Source organism: Populus euphratica, unplaced genomic scaffold, assembly GCF_000495115.2.
Source record: "Populus euphratica unplaced genomic scaffold, PopEup_1.0 scaffold58.1, whole genome shotgun sequence".
Taxonomy (NCBI): Eukaryota; Viridiplantae; Streptophyta; class Magnoliopsida; order Malpighiales; family Salicaceae; genus Populus; species Populus euphratica.
The window spans coordinates 809,977-826,875 of NW_011499864.1; the positions used below are offsets into that span (position 1 = coordinate 809,977).

Consider the following 16,899-nt stretch of genomic DNA (forward strand, 5'->3'; position numbering starts at 1 on the left):
TCTTGATAATTAATTAATGAAGCATCATCAAATCACATCACATATGGTTGTCAACTAGTAATTAGCCCCATGTTAAAAAGTATAGTTGTTAAATCTTTTCCGAACTGTAGATTGATCCAGAAAACTTGAAGTCTAATCAAGCCGTGTTTTAAATTGAATTTTAAAAAAAAATGATTCCATGAAACCTAATTAAACCGACAAGATTGAGTTAATTCAAATCTAATCAGGTCTCACTCTAACGAATTTTTTTAAAAGAACAAAACAATGTTGTTTAAAAAAATATTAAAATAAATTAATGTAATTATTCGCAAATTGATCCAATAATTTAATAACCATCCCAAAGGCGAATTCGACAAGCATCGTTAGATATGGAGGTTGTGAGAAGGACGGCTCACGTGGCTAATTCAGACCACCTCCTTTTCGACTATTGTTTATTTTAATGGAGAGGTAATGGAGAACACCAGGAAGCTAAATGGAAGCAGCGAGGACACTCAGGTGGGGCAATGTGGGCCGAGCTAGAGAAGCCGAGGTGGCGCAGATACACAGTAGACAAAGCGTGGTGCCAAATCCTTGCCGGTGGGAGGTTCAACTTTTACGCATCGCATACACAAATTTGCTTAACCGAAAAGGCGAAACCAGGCCAAGGCATGAGATGAGATGAGATGAGATGGGAGGGGAGCTTGTGGGGAAAAGCTGAGGAAATAATTGGGGGATTTTACGCATCGCATACACAAATTTGCTTTACCGAAAAGGCAAAACCAGGTCAAGGCATGAGATGAGATGAGATGAGATGAGATGGGAGGGGAGCTTGTGGGGAAAAGCTGAGGAAATAATTGGAGGAATATGTAGCAATCCTTGCTGTGTTTGCTTCTACTCCTCACAACATTCAAATCATTACAAAGGTCTACATTGATCCCTGTATACCACATTGGCATATTGTGTAGGTCCATTCCCCACATGCCATTCCCGCTATTATCTGTCAAACTGGAGTTAGAACCGTCATCATTGTTTAGCTGATTCGGTATGTGATAAAAGCATGATTATTGCTACGTATGGCTTTGATTTGTTTAATCATTGAAGATCCGATTAGTTTATAATCATGATTACGGTTCCTTCTGTACCGAAATCGTTACCCCAGGCTGCCCGCCGGTTAGACAAATGTGTAATACATACGTTCCAGGAAATACATCAGATGGTAAATCTAACGTAGTTGTAATTGACTGATCTTTGTTTGATGCTCTGAATTTGAGACACCTCATTCGTCACTTCAGCTATGAGTACCAAAAGCAGCCAGCCACCATTTTCCAGCAACTACATTTCCATGCACAACTGGCTGCCTAGCTTTTTTACCTCATCAGGAGTTGTACTGGTGTTACTGATTTCTTTTTCTATCCAACAATCACTAAACCTCCCTCGTGATCCATAACTTCACGATATTTCTAACCAGAGGGAGCAATAATATCCACTAGGTTTAACCGATATAGATGTCCATCCAATTAATTGAGCTCTCAGTTTGATTCACCATCCCTGCGTATAGTCTTTTGTATATATAAATATCAGCATCCCTGCATAAGAAAAACTAGTATGCTATTTCCTGGAGAACTTGAAGTGTCTTTTGATGAACCTGGATGCAGCACAAACAGACAAAATGAGTAACAGTAGGGAGATTAGTATGGCGGCAAACTGAAAATGTTGTGTTTTGCTAAGCAAACTACAAACCCTTGCCAGTAGGAGAGCTAATGCAGAATAATTTTAATTGTGGATCAACTTTAAACATCCAATACACTAATCAACGAATACAAAACCTATTTGCTATCCCATTAGGCAGGTCTTCCTTAATATGAAATGAAATTAAATTGTCTTCAAGTCAGTCCTGTATGTAAATTAGAAATGAAATATATATATATATATATATATATATATATATATATATAACCACTCAAAGCCTCAAAGACTTGCGGGACTACAAAGGCTTAAGTTGTGCTAGGGAAAAGAGAATTTACCCATTCCAGATGTTGTGCAGTAATGCCAGAGATATTTCCTGAATATACACCGCCTAAGACCTAACAAGTCCAAGGTTATAGATTCATCAGCATCATCCAAGCAAATTGCGTTTTGTTTTAGAAATTGCACAGGACACAGCAACAACCAGCAGACTAAAGCCCTTATTGACTAAGAGAATATGAGAAATATCAGCAGATGGCTGTGTTCTAAAACACAATCACACACCAATTTCTTTTCTGGAAAATTAGAGTAACAAGAAAAAACACTAGAATTTCCTGTTCAGCTGCAATATTTCTCCATCTAGAGTTTTCAAGATTTATACTTTGGAAAATACAGGTTTTACGTTTTCCATAGTTTACCTTGATAAGCTTTTCATTGTTTTCCAAAAAAAATGATGAAAATATTATTTTTATATATACAAGCACTTTTATCAATACAAAACATTAAATTTATTTTCTGTTTGCATTTTTATATTTGGTTAAAGATGAAAATCTAATTTTTATTATAAAATATTTTTTTGAGTTAATAAATAATATGACTTTTTTATGATAACTTTATTTTGAATGAAATAGAAGTAATATTTTATAGTTAGATTATTACAAATGCAAAAAATTAAGATGCATAACTATTATAAGATATAGTTTCAATTTTCACGAAAGACAGTTATAATCTTAAGTATTTCCTATCTTTTTTGGTGGAGAAATTCTTCTCCATTTTTTGACAAATGAATACATTTTCCTTTAGAAAAGGAAAACTAAAAATGGAGAAGATTATTGGAAATGAGATGGAAAATGGTTTCAGAGGCTGAACAGGCTCGTCCTCCATTTTCCTGTGAAGGCAATCCCTTTCTTACAGAGCCCACTTTCTAATTGTGCTTAAAACCAGTTGTTCATTCTTTTTTCTTCTCTTTTTGTCCTGTTCTTTACCAAACAATACATTCCTTCAAAATCTTTAAAACTCGTAGTATCTACAAGGACAGGTACCTTGGTGACAGTCTCAAGAAACATGCCAGGTCGCACAGGAAGTGGTTTTCGTCCTGTAACACTTCCCTGCAAACCATGCAAGCAGATTAATAGAGCTCATCTAAAAAATAAGGAAAGACAAGTGGGTTGATATCATATGATACCAATAATTGGATGTCAGCATGCATGCACACAACCACAAATGCTCATACAAGCACAAGCATACACGCACAGAGATGTCTATAACTCGAAGACTGTTCATGTTAAGTAAATCAGACCCTTCCAGCAATTCCACTTGAAATCCTTTCACTGTTAATGTTCTCTTCCTCACTGGTAGCATCTTCTGCACCTTCATCTTTCCCTAGCATCACATTTTTAATCATTTCCTGGACAGTTTTCCCTGGTTTCAAAGCTACCAGTTTGGCTATGAAATTCACCTGCATTGACAAGCACACAATAATGTTTTGACATATATTTCTTCAAACTGTAGAAAGAACTCATTGTGATTCTGTATCATTTTGACAAACAAACACAGGCCAATCATTATCAGCCATATACATTGTTATTTGGTGTGAAAATAAAAAAATGCAAAAAACTGACCTCGGATTCAGGAAGCGTCTTAAAACCACGGTCGTTTCTCTCATCAAGTATCCCACCTCCCATCAAGTTCCTGGCTTCCTCTCTGATTAAAACTAGCCTTGCAAGTAGTTTTCGATCTGGAACAACTGGTCGGGTTTCCATTGTCTGAAAAAGTAGGACCATTGTACAATGGTTAGTTAAGCCAAAAAAATTCCTGTCAGAAAAAAGGAAAAAAAAAAAAAGATGAACAAACAAACAAAAAATTCAAGAGCCAAAATGACCACTTTGAACAATTGATTCAGCCAGCATTTGTTTCAAAATTGAGACACAAGTGTACAAAAGATTAGATGCTTTAAGCAGAATAATTCAGCTAGACCAGCTTAACACCTTGTCAAAAAACAGTAACCAGCATTATGCATAACAAACAGAAAGAAGGATCAGTGAACTAAATAGCAACAGCTTTAAAGTTACTGTGAACTAAATAGCAACAACTTTAAAGTTACTCTAACTACATAATTTGAGAAGATAAAAGGGAAAAAAAAACCTTTAGAGTGTACATGATATAATGGACTACAAACCAGAAAGTCATTCTATTTGACTTTCCCTTGGGAGTGTTATTTAATAGATCCTATATGCCAAAACTACTAAAATAAAGTAAAGGCGTAGAGGGAGGAGATCTGAGACTCTCAGTTAATTTTGAAGGAGGCATCCCAGATATCTTAAGATCTGAGGAGGAGTAATTTTAATGATCAAAGGAAACTAGAGACAAAATTAGAGACCAAGCTGCCTGCTTCATAATTACATTTCTAATGTTGCTCTGGGACAGTTTGATCTTGAAAAATTATGTAACCATTTAGTTCTAATCAGTAAATCCTTCATCAGGTTTGAGAGATGCAGTTTGCAAACCTTCTACCTGACAAGAAAAAGAAACGGACATCAACTTTAATTTCCTCTAGAGACTTAATCATTCACCATTATCACTTGCAGATGAATTATAGAAATTTAAATCCCAAGATCTGATTCTTTTAAGTGCAAAATACAATAACAACCTCATCAAATTTAATGAGAGAACCCACGAAAGGAACAGAGTCCATATGGCAGTTCCCCAGAAGTAGCTTGGTAAAGGTCTATGTTCATGTTGTGCTACATGTCAACACATTGCCGCACCAAGGGCTTAGGATTGGAGACAACAATTCTACACCAATGGTACACATGCCAAGGCATTTATCACAATACTTATTCAAAAGTATTTTTAAAAGATCAGACATGAAAGGACCACAATTACAAGACAAGAGAACTTCGACACCTGCATTTGAAAGACTTGGTATATGTCAAGGGAAATAAAAAAAGACAATTGCAAGCAGGATTTTTAGTAACTACCTCAAGTATATCATCAGCCTGATTAGCTATATCGTTCAGGTTCGCCCCCGGAATATGAACTTTGGTGCCTTTACCACCTTCAAAGACACCACCGCCTGCAGCAACTCTACGTAATAATTCATGTCTGCTTTCTTTCTGTGGAGTTCTACAAAGCAAGCCAATCACTTGAACCTGAAGGAGAGAATTCAGAATTTCATTGCTTGGTAACAAAGGAACTCCCTTTTAACTAGAACAAGAATTATATATGCATTTAGGTGGCATCTTTACATGCGGAGGACATTTTTTTGTAAGATGGGACAATACGGTTTCCTTGATGACTTCCAACAGTGACTTGCGCTGAAAAAAACCAATTAAGAATCCGTTAAACCTCCATTTCTGAATCTCAGAGGTCATCACTACAGTCAAACAAATTTAATCAAGCAACAAAAAGCATGATAAAAGGTATTCCTCGATTTGCTAGGGTGAAAGAAAAGCTCCTAGTTAGCTGCCAATGAACAAAATATGCCACGAAGAGAAGCAACTATTAGAAACCTCAGCGGTAGACCAAAAACAACATGGTAAAAGTATTTAAAATCATTCATACAACTTATTACAGAAAAAAATAATGACAAGCGAAAGCTGCTTTATTAGACCGTGTAGGGTCTGAGTTTCACTCAGAATATGGGTCCTAATTAGTCCTAGGGCCAGCTACCTCCTGTTGTTATAAACAATAAGTTTAATAAAATGACGAGTCTCAATTCAATCAGAGTGATGGTGTTAATGTGATTCACTCAAGAAGGGATAAAACCTGAGAACCAACTGGACCAACATACACATCAAGAAACCAGCAGACCAGGGCGTCAACAAGATTCTCAGTAACAAGTTGGTTTAAGATTTTCGGATGAAGTACCGCTTTTACCAATTAACAAGCATCATCGAAACCAAAAGAATTACAGTTCATTAGGAAAAAAAATATATATTCCTGTCTCGTACTGCCTATATATAGGATGTCCATTGCAATTCCTAAAGAAATTGCATAAAACTCTTAACATTATCTCAATTCCAATTACAGCGGATTCAGTACCTAAAAAACCATTTAGAAACTACATTGCTCGTATCACTCAAACAAATAGCTCAAAAATAAATCATGAAGCAACCATAAACAAGACAAGATCCATAAAAACCATAAAGTCCAAAGTAAATGTTACACTATTACCATTCCATCTTGGTCCTTTTCTGCAAGTTGAATCATATAATCTAGGGCCATCATAAACCCCGCTTCCATCTCATCAACTCTTTTCCCTATCACTCCATGCGCAACCAACTCGACAGCCACCTTTTCAGAAGCGTCATCCATGTTCAGGTCTTCCAACTGTCACCCCGTACATACATTTCGACCATCAGTACGTAGACTCTAAATTTCATCAACAATCAAGCTAAGAGTAAAAGATAAAACATTTCGACATTTTCAAAAAAGAACGAGTAAAAAAAACCTAAACACATAGCCTGATAGCCACTAGATTTATCATTCAAGAGCTTGACAATTCAAAGCACTGCATTAGACATTTGACAGGAACGTCTTGTTGTTTCCATATATGTTCAAATCAAATACCCAAGATCTTATTCTATAATAAAGGAGGGTAAATTCATTGTGTAGCTCAAGATTCAACGGACCTTGCAATGAACCAGAAAAAATGAAGAAAAGGGAGTGAGAACTTACGAGGGTGATCATCTCTTGGAGGACAGAGACGACCTGTTCACCACCTTTAATAATAACTTCATGTTGAAAAGGGTCTGGTTTCTCGTCCCATTCTTGTTGGGTTCTTCCACTTTTGTTTTCTTCTTGTACGCTTGATTCCTTGTCTGAATAACCCCCACCCACCTCATAGCTGCTGGCACACAGCACCAGCAACTGTTTCTTGGGCTGCTGCCGCCGCCGCTGCCGGTAGTGTGTGAGTGAAAGTGAGGGGAAGATGAGGAGTTTATGAGAAGAGAGAGGAGTGTGTGGTAGAGAGGAAGGGAGCATGCTGAAGAAGCTGCCCTGCAACATTTTTTGCTGCTTGCTTTGGGGTTCTGGGTTTTGCAGATTGGATTAGATTTAGGTAATAAAAAAATCAGAAAAGTGTCTAAAAACCGCCGTCTGTGGGAATCGAACCCACGACCCCATGGTTTAAAGCCATGCGCTCTACCGGCTGAGCTAAGACGGCACGTTGAAGGTGTGATATATAATCAATATCTAGTCTTTTATTTAGTTCTTTTTTCTTCATCAGATTTGGTCATAAACCCTCGATATAAACCCTTGGATAATTATTTACTTCTTTTATTTAATTCATATCATTTCATGCTTCAAACACCAAATCAAGCTCCTAGTTTTTTATTGGGTTTTATCTAAGAAAATCCATTCACCTTGAGATGACAAGTTCCAAGCCTAGAAATTTCTAGTTGAATCTGCACCTTAACATGTTTTTGTCAATGCCCGGGATCTAAATGTATGGGACCTTTGTGTTCATGTTTTACGTCCTGAATAAATCATCCCATGAATTATAAACTATCAGATTTTATCATGGTTTTAATAAGCTCGTATTATAAATCTCATATTTTCATTTATTTGTTTTTTTTTCCTGTATGTATTAACGTGTTTGTTTAGCATTGAGATTGAATCTACTTTTAATTTTCAATTTTACTTAGTATTTTTATATTGTTTTAATGTGTTGATGTTAAAAATAATTTTTTTAAAAATATATTATTTTAATATATTTAAAAATTAAAATATTTTAAAAAATAATTACTACTAAAATTTTAAATATTATATTAATCTTTGCTCATTTCAAGTATAGTTGCAAAAACTAAACCAGTCAAGTGGTTGATTCAAGATTTGATCAACTGAAATACGACTAATACAAATTTAAAAAGAAATAAGAAAAAGACTTGTTGATGTAGTTAGAAACCACAAGATGACCGATTGACTCGAGCCTAGCATAATCAAAACTCAACCCTCGACCTGCTGGTTTTTTGTTAGAAAAAATCAATCAAAATTATATTATTTTGATTATTTAAAAAAAAGAGTTGGATTAGATTTTTAAATCTTGTTTTATTATTATATTTTTTAGATATGTGACAAATAATGTTTAATTATCTATGGGATGAGATACATGGCTGTTCTAGTTATTATTATTATTGTAGTTACCATCAAATTAAAACCAAAAGTGTAAAAGCAAACAAGACCATAATTCAGAATAAATAAATTAGAGAAATATATTTAAGATTGCAAATATAAATCCAACAACAACAAATTAAAATCACGAGATGACATGCCTATATATTACTGCAAGTTTATAGAATAAATATATTTAATAATATTATAATTTTAAATCGATGTTAAATAAATAATAAAAATTAAAAATATGGTTGAATTAGTATTTTATAATGAAAAAAATTATGTTGAAAAATAAATATCTAGAAATTAAATAAAATAATAATTCACAGTATTATTCTATGAGAAAAAATATTCCAAGCCTAGAAATTTCTAGTTGAATCATCAATTTGTTTTTCTTTTTTCTGTATGTATGTTATTGTCTATTTATCATTGAGTTTGTATCAACTTTTCATTATTATTTTTTTCAGTTTTATTTTACATTTTTAGATTGTTTTAATATATTTATGTTAAAAATATTATTTTAATATATTTATAAAAAACAAATTAAAAACAATAACTGCTAAATTTTTAAATACTATACTGGCCTTTGCTCATTCTAAGTATAGTTATAAGAATGAGATCAAATAAGTAGTTGATCTAAAATTTAATCATTTGGGATTAGATCGATACAAATTTAAAAAGAAATAAAAAAAATCTTGCTGACCTAGTTAAAAACCACAAGATAATTTATTAACCTGAATTTAATATGATCAAAACTTAATTCTTGATTTGTTGATTTTTTATTAGAAAATAATCAAATAAAATAATATTATTTTAATTATTTTAAAAAAGACTTGAGTTAGATTTTTATATCGGGTTTTATTATTATAGTTTGTAGATATATGACAAATAATGTTTAATCATTTATGGGACGAGATATATGGCTATTCTAGTTATTATTATTATTGTACTTGTAGATATAACCATTAAATTAAAACCAAAACTATAAAAGCAAATATGACCGTAATTTTAAAAAATAAATTAGAGAAATACATTTAAGATTGCAAATATAAATCCAACAACAACAAATTAAAATGATGAGATGACATGTCCGTATATTACCGCAAGTTTATAAAATAAATATATTTAATAATATTATAATTTTAAATCAGTATTAAAAAAATAAAAAATAAAAATATAATTGAATTAATATTTCATGATGAAAAAAATTATGTTGAAAATTAAATAAAATAATTTATAATAATTCACAATATCATTCTATGAGAAAAAAAATAGTAATTTCTCTGCATAATTTATAACAATCGAACTGCGAGTTTTCAGTTTTCAAGAGCTGAGAGAGGCAACAAATGGTTTTTTAACAGGTTGGTTAAGATCGGGGGTGGTGGCTATTGGAGTGTTTACAAGGAAACAACCAGACTAGCGGCTAAGCCGATCCCGCAGTGGTTGCCATTAAAAAGCTCAGCAATTATGGCTTAGAGGTACTATCTCTTTCTGCCTTTTTTCCGCTGAGAATTGCAGTCTCCTTTTTTCTCAGTAACTTTCGCCCTTGGTTTTTCTCAGTCCTCTGTTTATCTAGTTTCTACTTTTGTTCGACTGCCTTTATTGCATTTATTATTGCATTTCCAGGCAGAGCCGGTATGAGGTGAATATGTCCGATTGTATTTAAGGTTTTTTTTTTGGTTAAGTGGAGATTATTTTTATTTTATTAAAAATAATTAATTAATATATGATGGACCAATGTATTAGCATACCCATTACTGTAATGATCACAAAATGGTAATATACTATAGTTTTGAGTCACATAACTACCTTACAGAGATACTAAATTTGAATCGGTTGGGGGGAGTTGGTGTAGAAATCAAAAGCCGACACGACCATGTGAATAAATGTTTTGACTTCTGATGTCAACAGTGCCTCTGCCCAAAGGAGCCTAGACGATCCCATTTGGATATGCTTAATAATTATAGAATAACAACGTTGGAAGCGATGAATTGGACTGTGTCTCTCTCGGTGATCGCCAGATGTGTGGGATGCAAGGGAGATAGCACCGTGAATGAGCAGAATTAAGGTGGCGCTATCCAAAGATTTTGCAAGAGAAATTAAAAAAAAATAATTTAAAAAATAAATAAATCATGCAAGTCAGCTAAACTCTCCAGCTTCGATCATACACTAACAAGATAATCCGCCAAAAATAAACTAGAAAACATCATGCAACATATTTTATAATATAAAATTATAAAAATAACCCTAAAAAAATCAAACCGCCAGCAAAATCTGCAGTTAGAGTGACAAGACTAGCAATACTAAGGTATATATTAAAATATAAAAATGCCGCTAAACTACCTCGCCGCTAACCAAAAAAACGTGAGTGGAAAAGTCGGAGAAGCGAGTAGATTTTGTTTTAAAACGCAATGATATCATCTTTACTTTTACACTGTGATAACAAACTTAAAAGACCAAAAAGAGTCGTTTTTAGGGGTACATAAGTAATTTAACCCTGAAGACAAACTTAAATGACTGATGTGCCCATTGTGTGATGTTGAAAATACTATTTTGCCATCATCCAAGGGTAATTTCATCATAACACACGATTTGACATTGTAGTTGTTTTCAAATAATTTTTTTATTTTTAAAAAATTATTTTTAATATTAATATATCAAAATAATTTGAAAATATTAAAAATATAATAAATTAAAAAAATTTAAATATTTTTAAAATGGAGAAACAAACCAGACGAAAGTAAATTCTTTTGTTCCTTTTTTCTTTTTTCTTTTTAAAGAAAAGAGGAAAGCAGTAAAGTGTTTTTCTTGGAGCTAAAACCAAATTAATTGAGACTCGGAGCGGAGCATTCAGATCTTGAAATTGAACTTTGTTTTGGAATCAAAAAGTATCAAACAAAGTTTTGCCCGAAGTTTGGCACTTCACGTCCACGTCACAAATCATGTCATTTTGCTGTTACCATTAGTTGTACGTACAGATATTTTAAACTATATGCACACAGTACACAGTCTCAATATGGCACGTTGAGATATTTTAGAACCGAAATATATCATTTCAATAACAAGAAAAAACAAAAAAAAACAAAAACAAAATATTAACCGAAACCGAAATACAGCTTTGTCATCGTTTAACCTTCTCCTTTTTTAGTAATCTATATACAAAACCATAATTTTAAACCACACCTCCGAGTGCTAGAAAAAAAAATTAAAATAATTTTAACAAAAAATAATTTTTTATTTACTTTAAATTAATATTTTTTTGATTTTATCAAATCATTTTAATATATTGATCTTAAAAATAATTTTTTGATAATAAAAAAAATATTCTAAAATGTTTTTAAGTGAAAACAATATTTAAAAAAATTACAAATATACTTTCAAACACCTTTTAAAATAACTAATGAGTTTTTAATAGAAATAATACCTATTTCTAGAGAGAAATTGAATCGGATAAGTTATTTGAGTTTTAAGGTGAGTTTTCAAAAAAAAAATTGCATTTTAAAATTATAATAATAAATTAAAAAAAATATATTAAATAATCTTTTATCTCTGGTTTGTTTTCGTCCTCGAATGGGGAAATGCGTTTAGTTTCGAGAACGTAAAAGAAGATAATTTAAGTTATGGGCTAACACGCTTCGGTCATGGGTGTGACCGAAGCGTGTTTTTGTAATTTTCTTTTTTTATATTAAAATATGTACTTGAGAGTTGAGACCATGAATTATTTTTTATTTTTCTGTCCTTCTATTTTTTCCTGTCCTCGTGTCGGACAGCCAAAACATGGACGGCATGTTGTAAAACGCACAGTGTTGGCCTCGCTCCAAATGCCCCTGACCGTCATTTAAGAAAATACCCCCCACGTTGGCATAAAATTTCACCCATGTCCACTTGCCGTTATGGCCCGATGTAAATCGCAGGGTGATTTTTAAAAAATTATTACACTGTTACCGGATCCAATAAAAGTTATTGCAAGGTGATTTTCTTTTTTTTAGTGGTTTTTAAGAAAGCAATAATTATTATTTTTTAAAATAATTATTATTTAAAAATATATTAAAATATTTTTTATTTTTTAAAATACATTAAAATTTATTGCGAGGTGATTTTCTTTCTTGTATGTAATTAGTGGTGTTTAAATGTGTTAACAATTATTTTTTAAAGTAATTTTTATTTAAAAATATATTAAAATATTTTTTATTTTTAAAAATTATTTTTAATATTAACACATCAAAAAATTTAAAACCCACCCGGTCTTATTTAAAATACAATATCAAATATTTATTTTTAAAAATTATTTTTGATATGAACACATCAAAAAAATTCAAAACCCACCCGGTCTTATTTAAAATACAATATCAAATATAAACTTAAAATAAAATTAAAATAATATCATTTTAGCTAAAAAAATTATTAAAAATAAAACCCAACTAAAGCTAGACTTTAATTGATGAGAAACTAAGTTTTATAATTACAAATAATCAAATCAAAATAATTATTTATTATGCTTTTACAAACTATATATTTATTTATAGTTTGATACTTTTTATCCATTTCCATGTTTTGTTTATTTGTTTTGAAGATACACGAGAGGTAAGAGAAGAAAAGATAATATGAGAAGATTGGAAAAAAAAAGATATTTTTTAATAAGGTATTGTTAAATTAAGCATGAATAACACTGGTCACCCTTTTATGAACTTATATTCTTTTAAGATTTTTTATCCATTTATGAACTTGTTTTTTGTGGTTAATAATATATATTTATTAATTTTCCATGCACTCCGGGAATCGAACACGTGTTGCCATTTACTTGCATGCTCATCTTCACACGCGCTGCAACCGTTTTGAACGGTGAAGATTCACACTTTGAAGTCCACGATTACTAGAATATCACAAGAATTTCACCTAACATTCACACCACAGTCTGAAACGCAGGAGTCCACAAGTTTATTTATTTTTCCTTTATCTAGGCTCTTCCGTATATATATGAAAATACTTATTTCTATCTTCTATTCACATTTCAATGTGTTAATACATGATAAATTTTATTTTATTTAAAAAAAAATGAAAAGACCTCAACCTTTTCTACAAACATAGAAACATCATGCATCAAGACTTGTAGTACAGTAATTTTGATAATGTTTTTCTATTTATACATTTTTTATTAAAATCTTAACGTATATGTTTGTCGTTTTTAAAGATATTTTATTTATTTATTAAGCTTACATGATGTTTAATAAATCTAAGGATTAATTATAGAGCTATTAAGCTAATCCAGACACCTTTAATTATTTTTTTAAAAAATATAGAAACAGATTTTCATGGTAACCTTACCTAACATGGCTTTTCACTATGTTTGCAACTATATTTTATTTTTATTTTTTTTAAGATGTTACTAGGAAAAAATATAGAAACAGATTTTCATGGTAAACTTGCCTAACATGGCTTCTCACTATGTTTACAACTATATTTTATTTTTATTTTTTTAAGATGTTACTAGAAATTAATATTTCATAAATATTTTTTTTGTCTGGATCTAAATCTATTTTATTAAATTATTTTTTAAACATATAAGATAAACACTAGTACATATTTCATGGAATCTAGGGGTGCTTAGAGCGTGATCAATGTTATTTTTTGAAATATTTTTTATTTAAAAATATATTAAAATAATATATTTTTATTTTATAATTTAATTTTAATTTTAATTTTATCACACTAAAATAGTTTTAAAAAAATTAAAATTAATTAAAATTAAAATTAAAATTCAATCCCAAACATTCACTCACCTGAAACATGCACACCGCAAGTTACAAAAAGATGTGCACCACAAGCTAAAACCAAGTAGTTGAGAAATAAATTGCATTGACTTTATCTTGACTCTGTTTTAAATTTTGCATCTAGACTTGTACATGATGAGAAATGGGCCCCACTTTAACCTAACCAAGTTAAGTTTTTGATTAAAACAATAAGATATTAATATAATAAAACATGATTATTTATATGAAATTTGAGTGCCTCGTGGTTGGATTAACACCAATTTTTTTTAAAAAACTATTTTAATAAAACTATTTGATATTAAATAATTTAATAATATAAAAACTACAGCGTTTTTCTTTTCTGATCTGTTCCGGATCGATTCTTATATTTTGTCCATTAAAAATAATAAATAAAAGCCACGTCAAGTGACGCTAAATTTTGCGTGACCCATCCCTAATTGTTCCAAATCACTCGCTGATTCGCGAGAGTAGAGGGTAAATTGGTAGTGTTCCTTTACAGTAAAAGCACTAAACATTAATTACTCTCAAACCATCACAGTTTAACTGCTACTGACTGCCCTTGTTTCTTGTAAGGTAGCGTGGTGAGACACGCTCCGAGGGCATTTTGGTCTTAGTATACTAAGGACAAAAATCACAAGGCCTAGGACCCCAAGAATGGCATTAATTCGTAAATCATTGCAAATTCTCATGGCAATAGAAAACCATGACCAAAATTATTTTAATACTCGCAAGTAACAAACGGCTCCGCTTCCCCGCTTCTATAAAAACCCCACAGCACCCTCATGGTCTTCATTTTCTTTATCCGTTTTGCTACTCTCCGATCTCTCTCTCTCTTAGGGTTTCCAACCTTTTTACTCTTTCAGAGACTTAGTGATAAGCATCGATGGCGCTAGAAGAGGGTCAGAACGGAGGTGCTGAGAAGGTTGCCGTGGAGGTGACTTTCAAGTCCTTAAAGCCACAGCTGGTCGTGGAGGCACCAAAGGCTAACGACGCCGTTCAATTCTACAAGACCGCCTTTGGTGCCGTTGAAACTTGCCGTACTACCCAGCCTAAGCGCAAGGCAGACCAGGAGCTCCCTCACATCGTCTCCGCTCAGCTTCAGCTCGCTGGCTCCACCTTTCTTGTCTCTGACCTCTCTGATGACTCTGCTTCGTACGTTTCCCTCTCACTCGCCCTCTCCCTCTCCATCTCCCTCTTGACCTTTATGCTTCTGAAAATGGCTTCTGTATTGTCAGATCTTACTGTTTGGTAGATGCTTGAGTCTGTTTAATACTTTTATACTGCTGTATCCGTGTCTTCTTTGCGTTTTCTCTTTGTTTTCGCGTTCTGCTGTGGTTTGTCGACCGTTTTCTGATTCTCTGATGTCTGTATAGGAGGCATGCAAGTATTTTTTTTTGTTTTTTGAAACTTCTGTGTCCCGATGTTTTACTCTTTTACTTTTTATTTTTTTTATTTTTTCCGGATTTTTTTCATATTTTTATTTATTTTTCTGATAAAAATCCCTTGGCTCGGTTTGTTCAATTTTTTTTATACCGGATGATTCTGTGTCTTGGCGTCCTATTTTCTTTACCATCTCAATAAAATAATGATTTTTTTAAATTCTAAACGCTTCTTTCAACTTCTTGTCGTATATATCTTGCAGTGCTGAATCTCCACGTGTAGACTATTATGCCTTGTGCCTTTTGATTTTGTATTTCTAGTTTACTATCCACCTGTTTGTGATTTGTTTTATGACCCCCACATGAACATGATATGACCAGGACCAAGGCCGGGGGCACTCTGTTTGCGATGTGCCTAGAGACTGAAGACCTTGAGGCTGCGGTGACCAAGGCGGTGGCCGCTGGGGCTGTGGCTGAGGGCGGGATTGTGGAGGGTGAAGGCGCGTGCTGTTGTGCTAAGCGCGTGACCACCGTCAAGGATCCTTACGGCTTCGTCTGGCAATTCTGCTCTCCTGCCGATGAGTGCGGTGCTAGCGTGGAAGCTTAAATGCCGTATGATCTTATGATATTGGTTCGCTTTGGTTCTTAGTGTTGTCTGTCTTTCATATTTTACTTTGTAGTAGTGGGACCCTTATTTCCGAGAAGTTCTCTGCCTATTTGGATTAGGTGATTCGTAGGGTTAGTCTCGCCTAGTAGTGACATGACTATGGTTTTTTGGTAATTTCGAGAACACCTTGGAGGTGATATGGATGAAATGTCCTTTTTATCCTTTAAAGTACTGCTATTTCCCGTTACAGTATTGTGGTGCATATTTCTCTTCTATTATATCTGCCATGGTTGCTGCAAGAATCTCTGGATCTGACATGGCTAAAATCGTAAAGTTAACTTGGGTTCAGCTAGCTTTGAGTCGGTAGTTAACCTAGTTAACTCACTGGATCAATTTAAGTCGGGTTTAATGGCTGATTTTCACCATGTTTTTTTATCATATTTTAACACCTTTATAACAATTTTAATTTTTAATTAAATCTAAAAGAATTTTCAATGGCTGGTGTAGACTTGAGGATGGTTGGTTTTTTCATGGAGCACCTCGGTCTGCAATAGAATATTCTGATTGGTGTGACTGTTTTTTCAATTTTTGAGGAGTGTTTTTCTTTTGAAGAAATATTTTATTTTAATTAATGTAAAATACTATAAAATACACCATTCATTCATTTAAGTGCGGCGGATAAAGTTAAGATAACGGTGGACTTCTGCTTTTTCACAAGCTGTGCGGTTATAACTGGTAACCTGACACGCGTACGATACTCGTGCTGAGAAGTTGCGATTGCATGGGTGTGGGGGGAGCGTGGTCCCCGGGGCCTATTACACTAGTGGTTGGTGGATTGCGCCGTGGTCGTGATGAGGGAGGGCATCAGTCATCCATTGTTACTGGTAAATTAAATTTCGAAGCTTGATTCTTAGTTTTAATTAAATAATTTCGCAACTTGGTTAGCTTTTAATTTTTATATATCTAGGTTACCTCGGATTAACCAAAAAGTTAAAACTATAACGATCACTGTGAGATAAACCACTGGCCCCCCCTCCCATCAGGTGACCGTTCTTAAGTGTTTCCCCAGGCCCAGGCCCAA

At 32.9% G+C, this 16,899-nt stretch overlaps 2 protein-coding genes and 1 non-coding gene across 3 annotated transcripts; 1 reads left to right on the plus strand and 2 right to left on the minus strand.

Annotated features, from left to right (window-relative positions):
• Positions 1–1,028: 1,028 nt before the first annotated feature.
• LOC105125691 (uncharacterized) lies at positions 1,029–7,052 on the minus strand. Its single transcript, XM_011026255.1, has 9 exons — positions 6,625–7,052; positions 6,121–6,276; positions 5,193–5,261; positions 4,926–5,096; positions 3,567–3,710; positions 3,245–3,403; positions 2,988–3,053; positions 2,004–2,063; positions 1,029–1,624 (listed from the first exon to the last, which is right to left on the minus strand). Exons 1-9 carry the CDS (start codon positions 6,952–6,954, stop codon positions 1,580–1,582), a joined length of 1,200 nt encoding a protein of 399 aa, XP_011024557.1. The 5' UTR covers positions 6,955–7,052; the 3' UTR covers positions 1,029–1,579.
• On the minus strand, positions 7,039–7,111 carry TRNASTOP-UUA (transfer RNA ochre suppressor(anticodon UUA)). Its single transcript has one exon. It is a non-coding gene; the product is annotated as a tRNA-Tyr (tRNA).
• Positions 7,112–14,607: 7,496 nt separating this feature from the next.
• On the plus strand, positions 14,608–16,070 carry LOC105125692 (Lactoylglutathione lyase / glyoxalase I family protein). Its single transcript, XM_011026256.1, has 2 exons — positions 14,608–14,984; positions 15,593–16,070. The coding sequence occupies exons 1-2, from the start codon at positions 14,716–14,718 to the stop codon at positions 15,816–15,818; spliced, it is 495 nt and encodes a 164-aa protein (XP_011024558.1). The 5' UTR covers positions 14,608–14,715; the 3' UTR covers positions 15,819–16,070.
• Positions 16,071–16,899: the final 829 nt, after the last annotated feature.

What these genes read in the sequence shown, in the direction of transcription:
- LOC105125692 (XM_011026256.1), top strand. Translation starts at nt 14,716, where the DNA reads ATGGCGCTAGAAGAGGGTCAGAACGGAGGTGCTGAGAAGGTTGCCGTG. An exon ending in CTCTCTGATGACTCTGCTTC is followed by an intron (nt 14,985 to 15,592) that starts GTACGTTTCCCT and finishes TGATATGACCAG; the next exon opens with GACCAAGGCCGGGGGCACTC.
- LOC105125691 (XM_011026255.1), bottom strand. Translation starts at nt 6,954, where the DNA reads ATGTTGCAGGGCAGCTTCTTCAGCATGCTCCCTTCCTCTCTACCACAC. An exon ending in AGACGCTTCCTGAATCCGAG is followed by an intron (nt 3,404 to 3,566) that starts GTCAGTTTTTTG and finishes TTGTCAATGCAG; the next exon opens with GTGAATTTCATAGCCAAACT. An exon ending in CTGCACAACATCTGGAATGG is followed by an intron (nt 1,625 to 2,003) that starts GTAAATTCTCTT and finishes TGCTGCATCCAG; the next exon opens with GTTCATCAAAAGACACTTCA.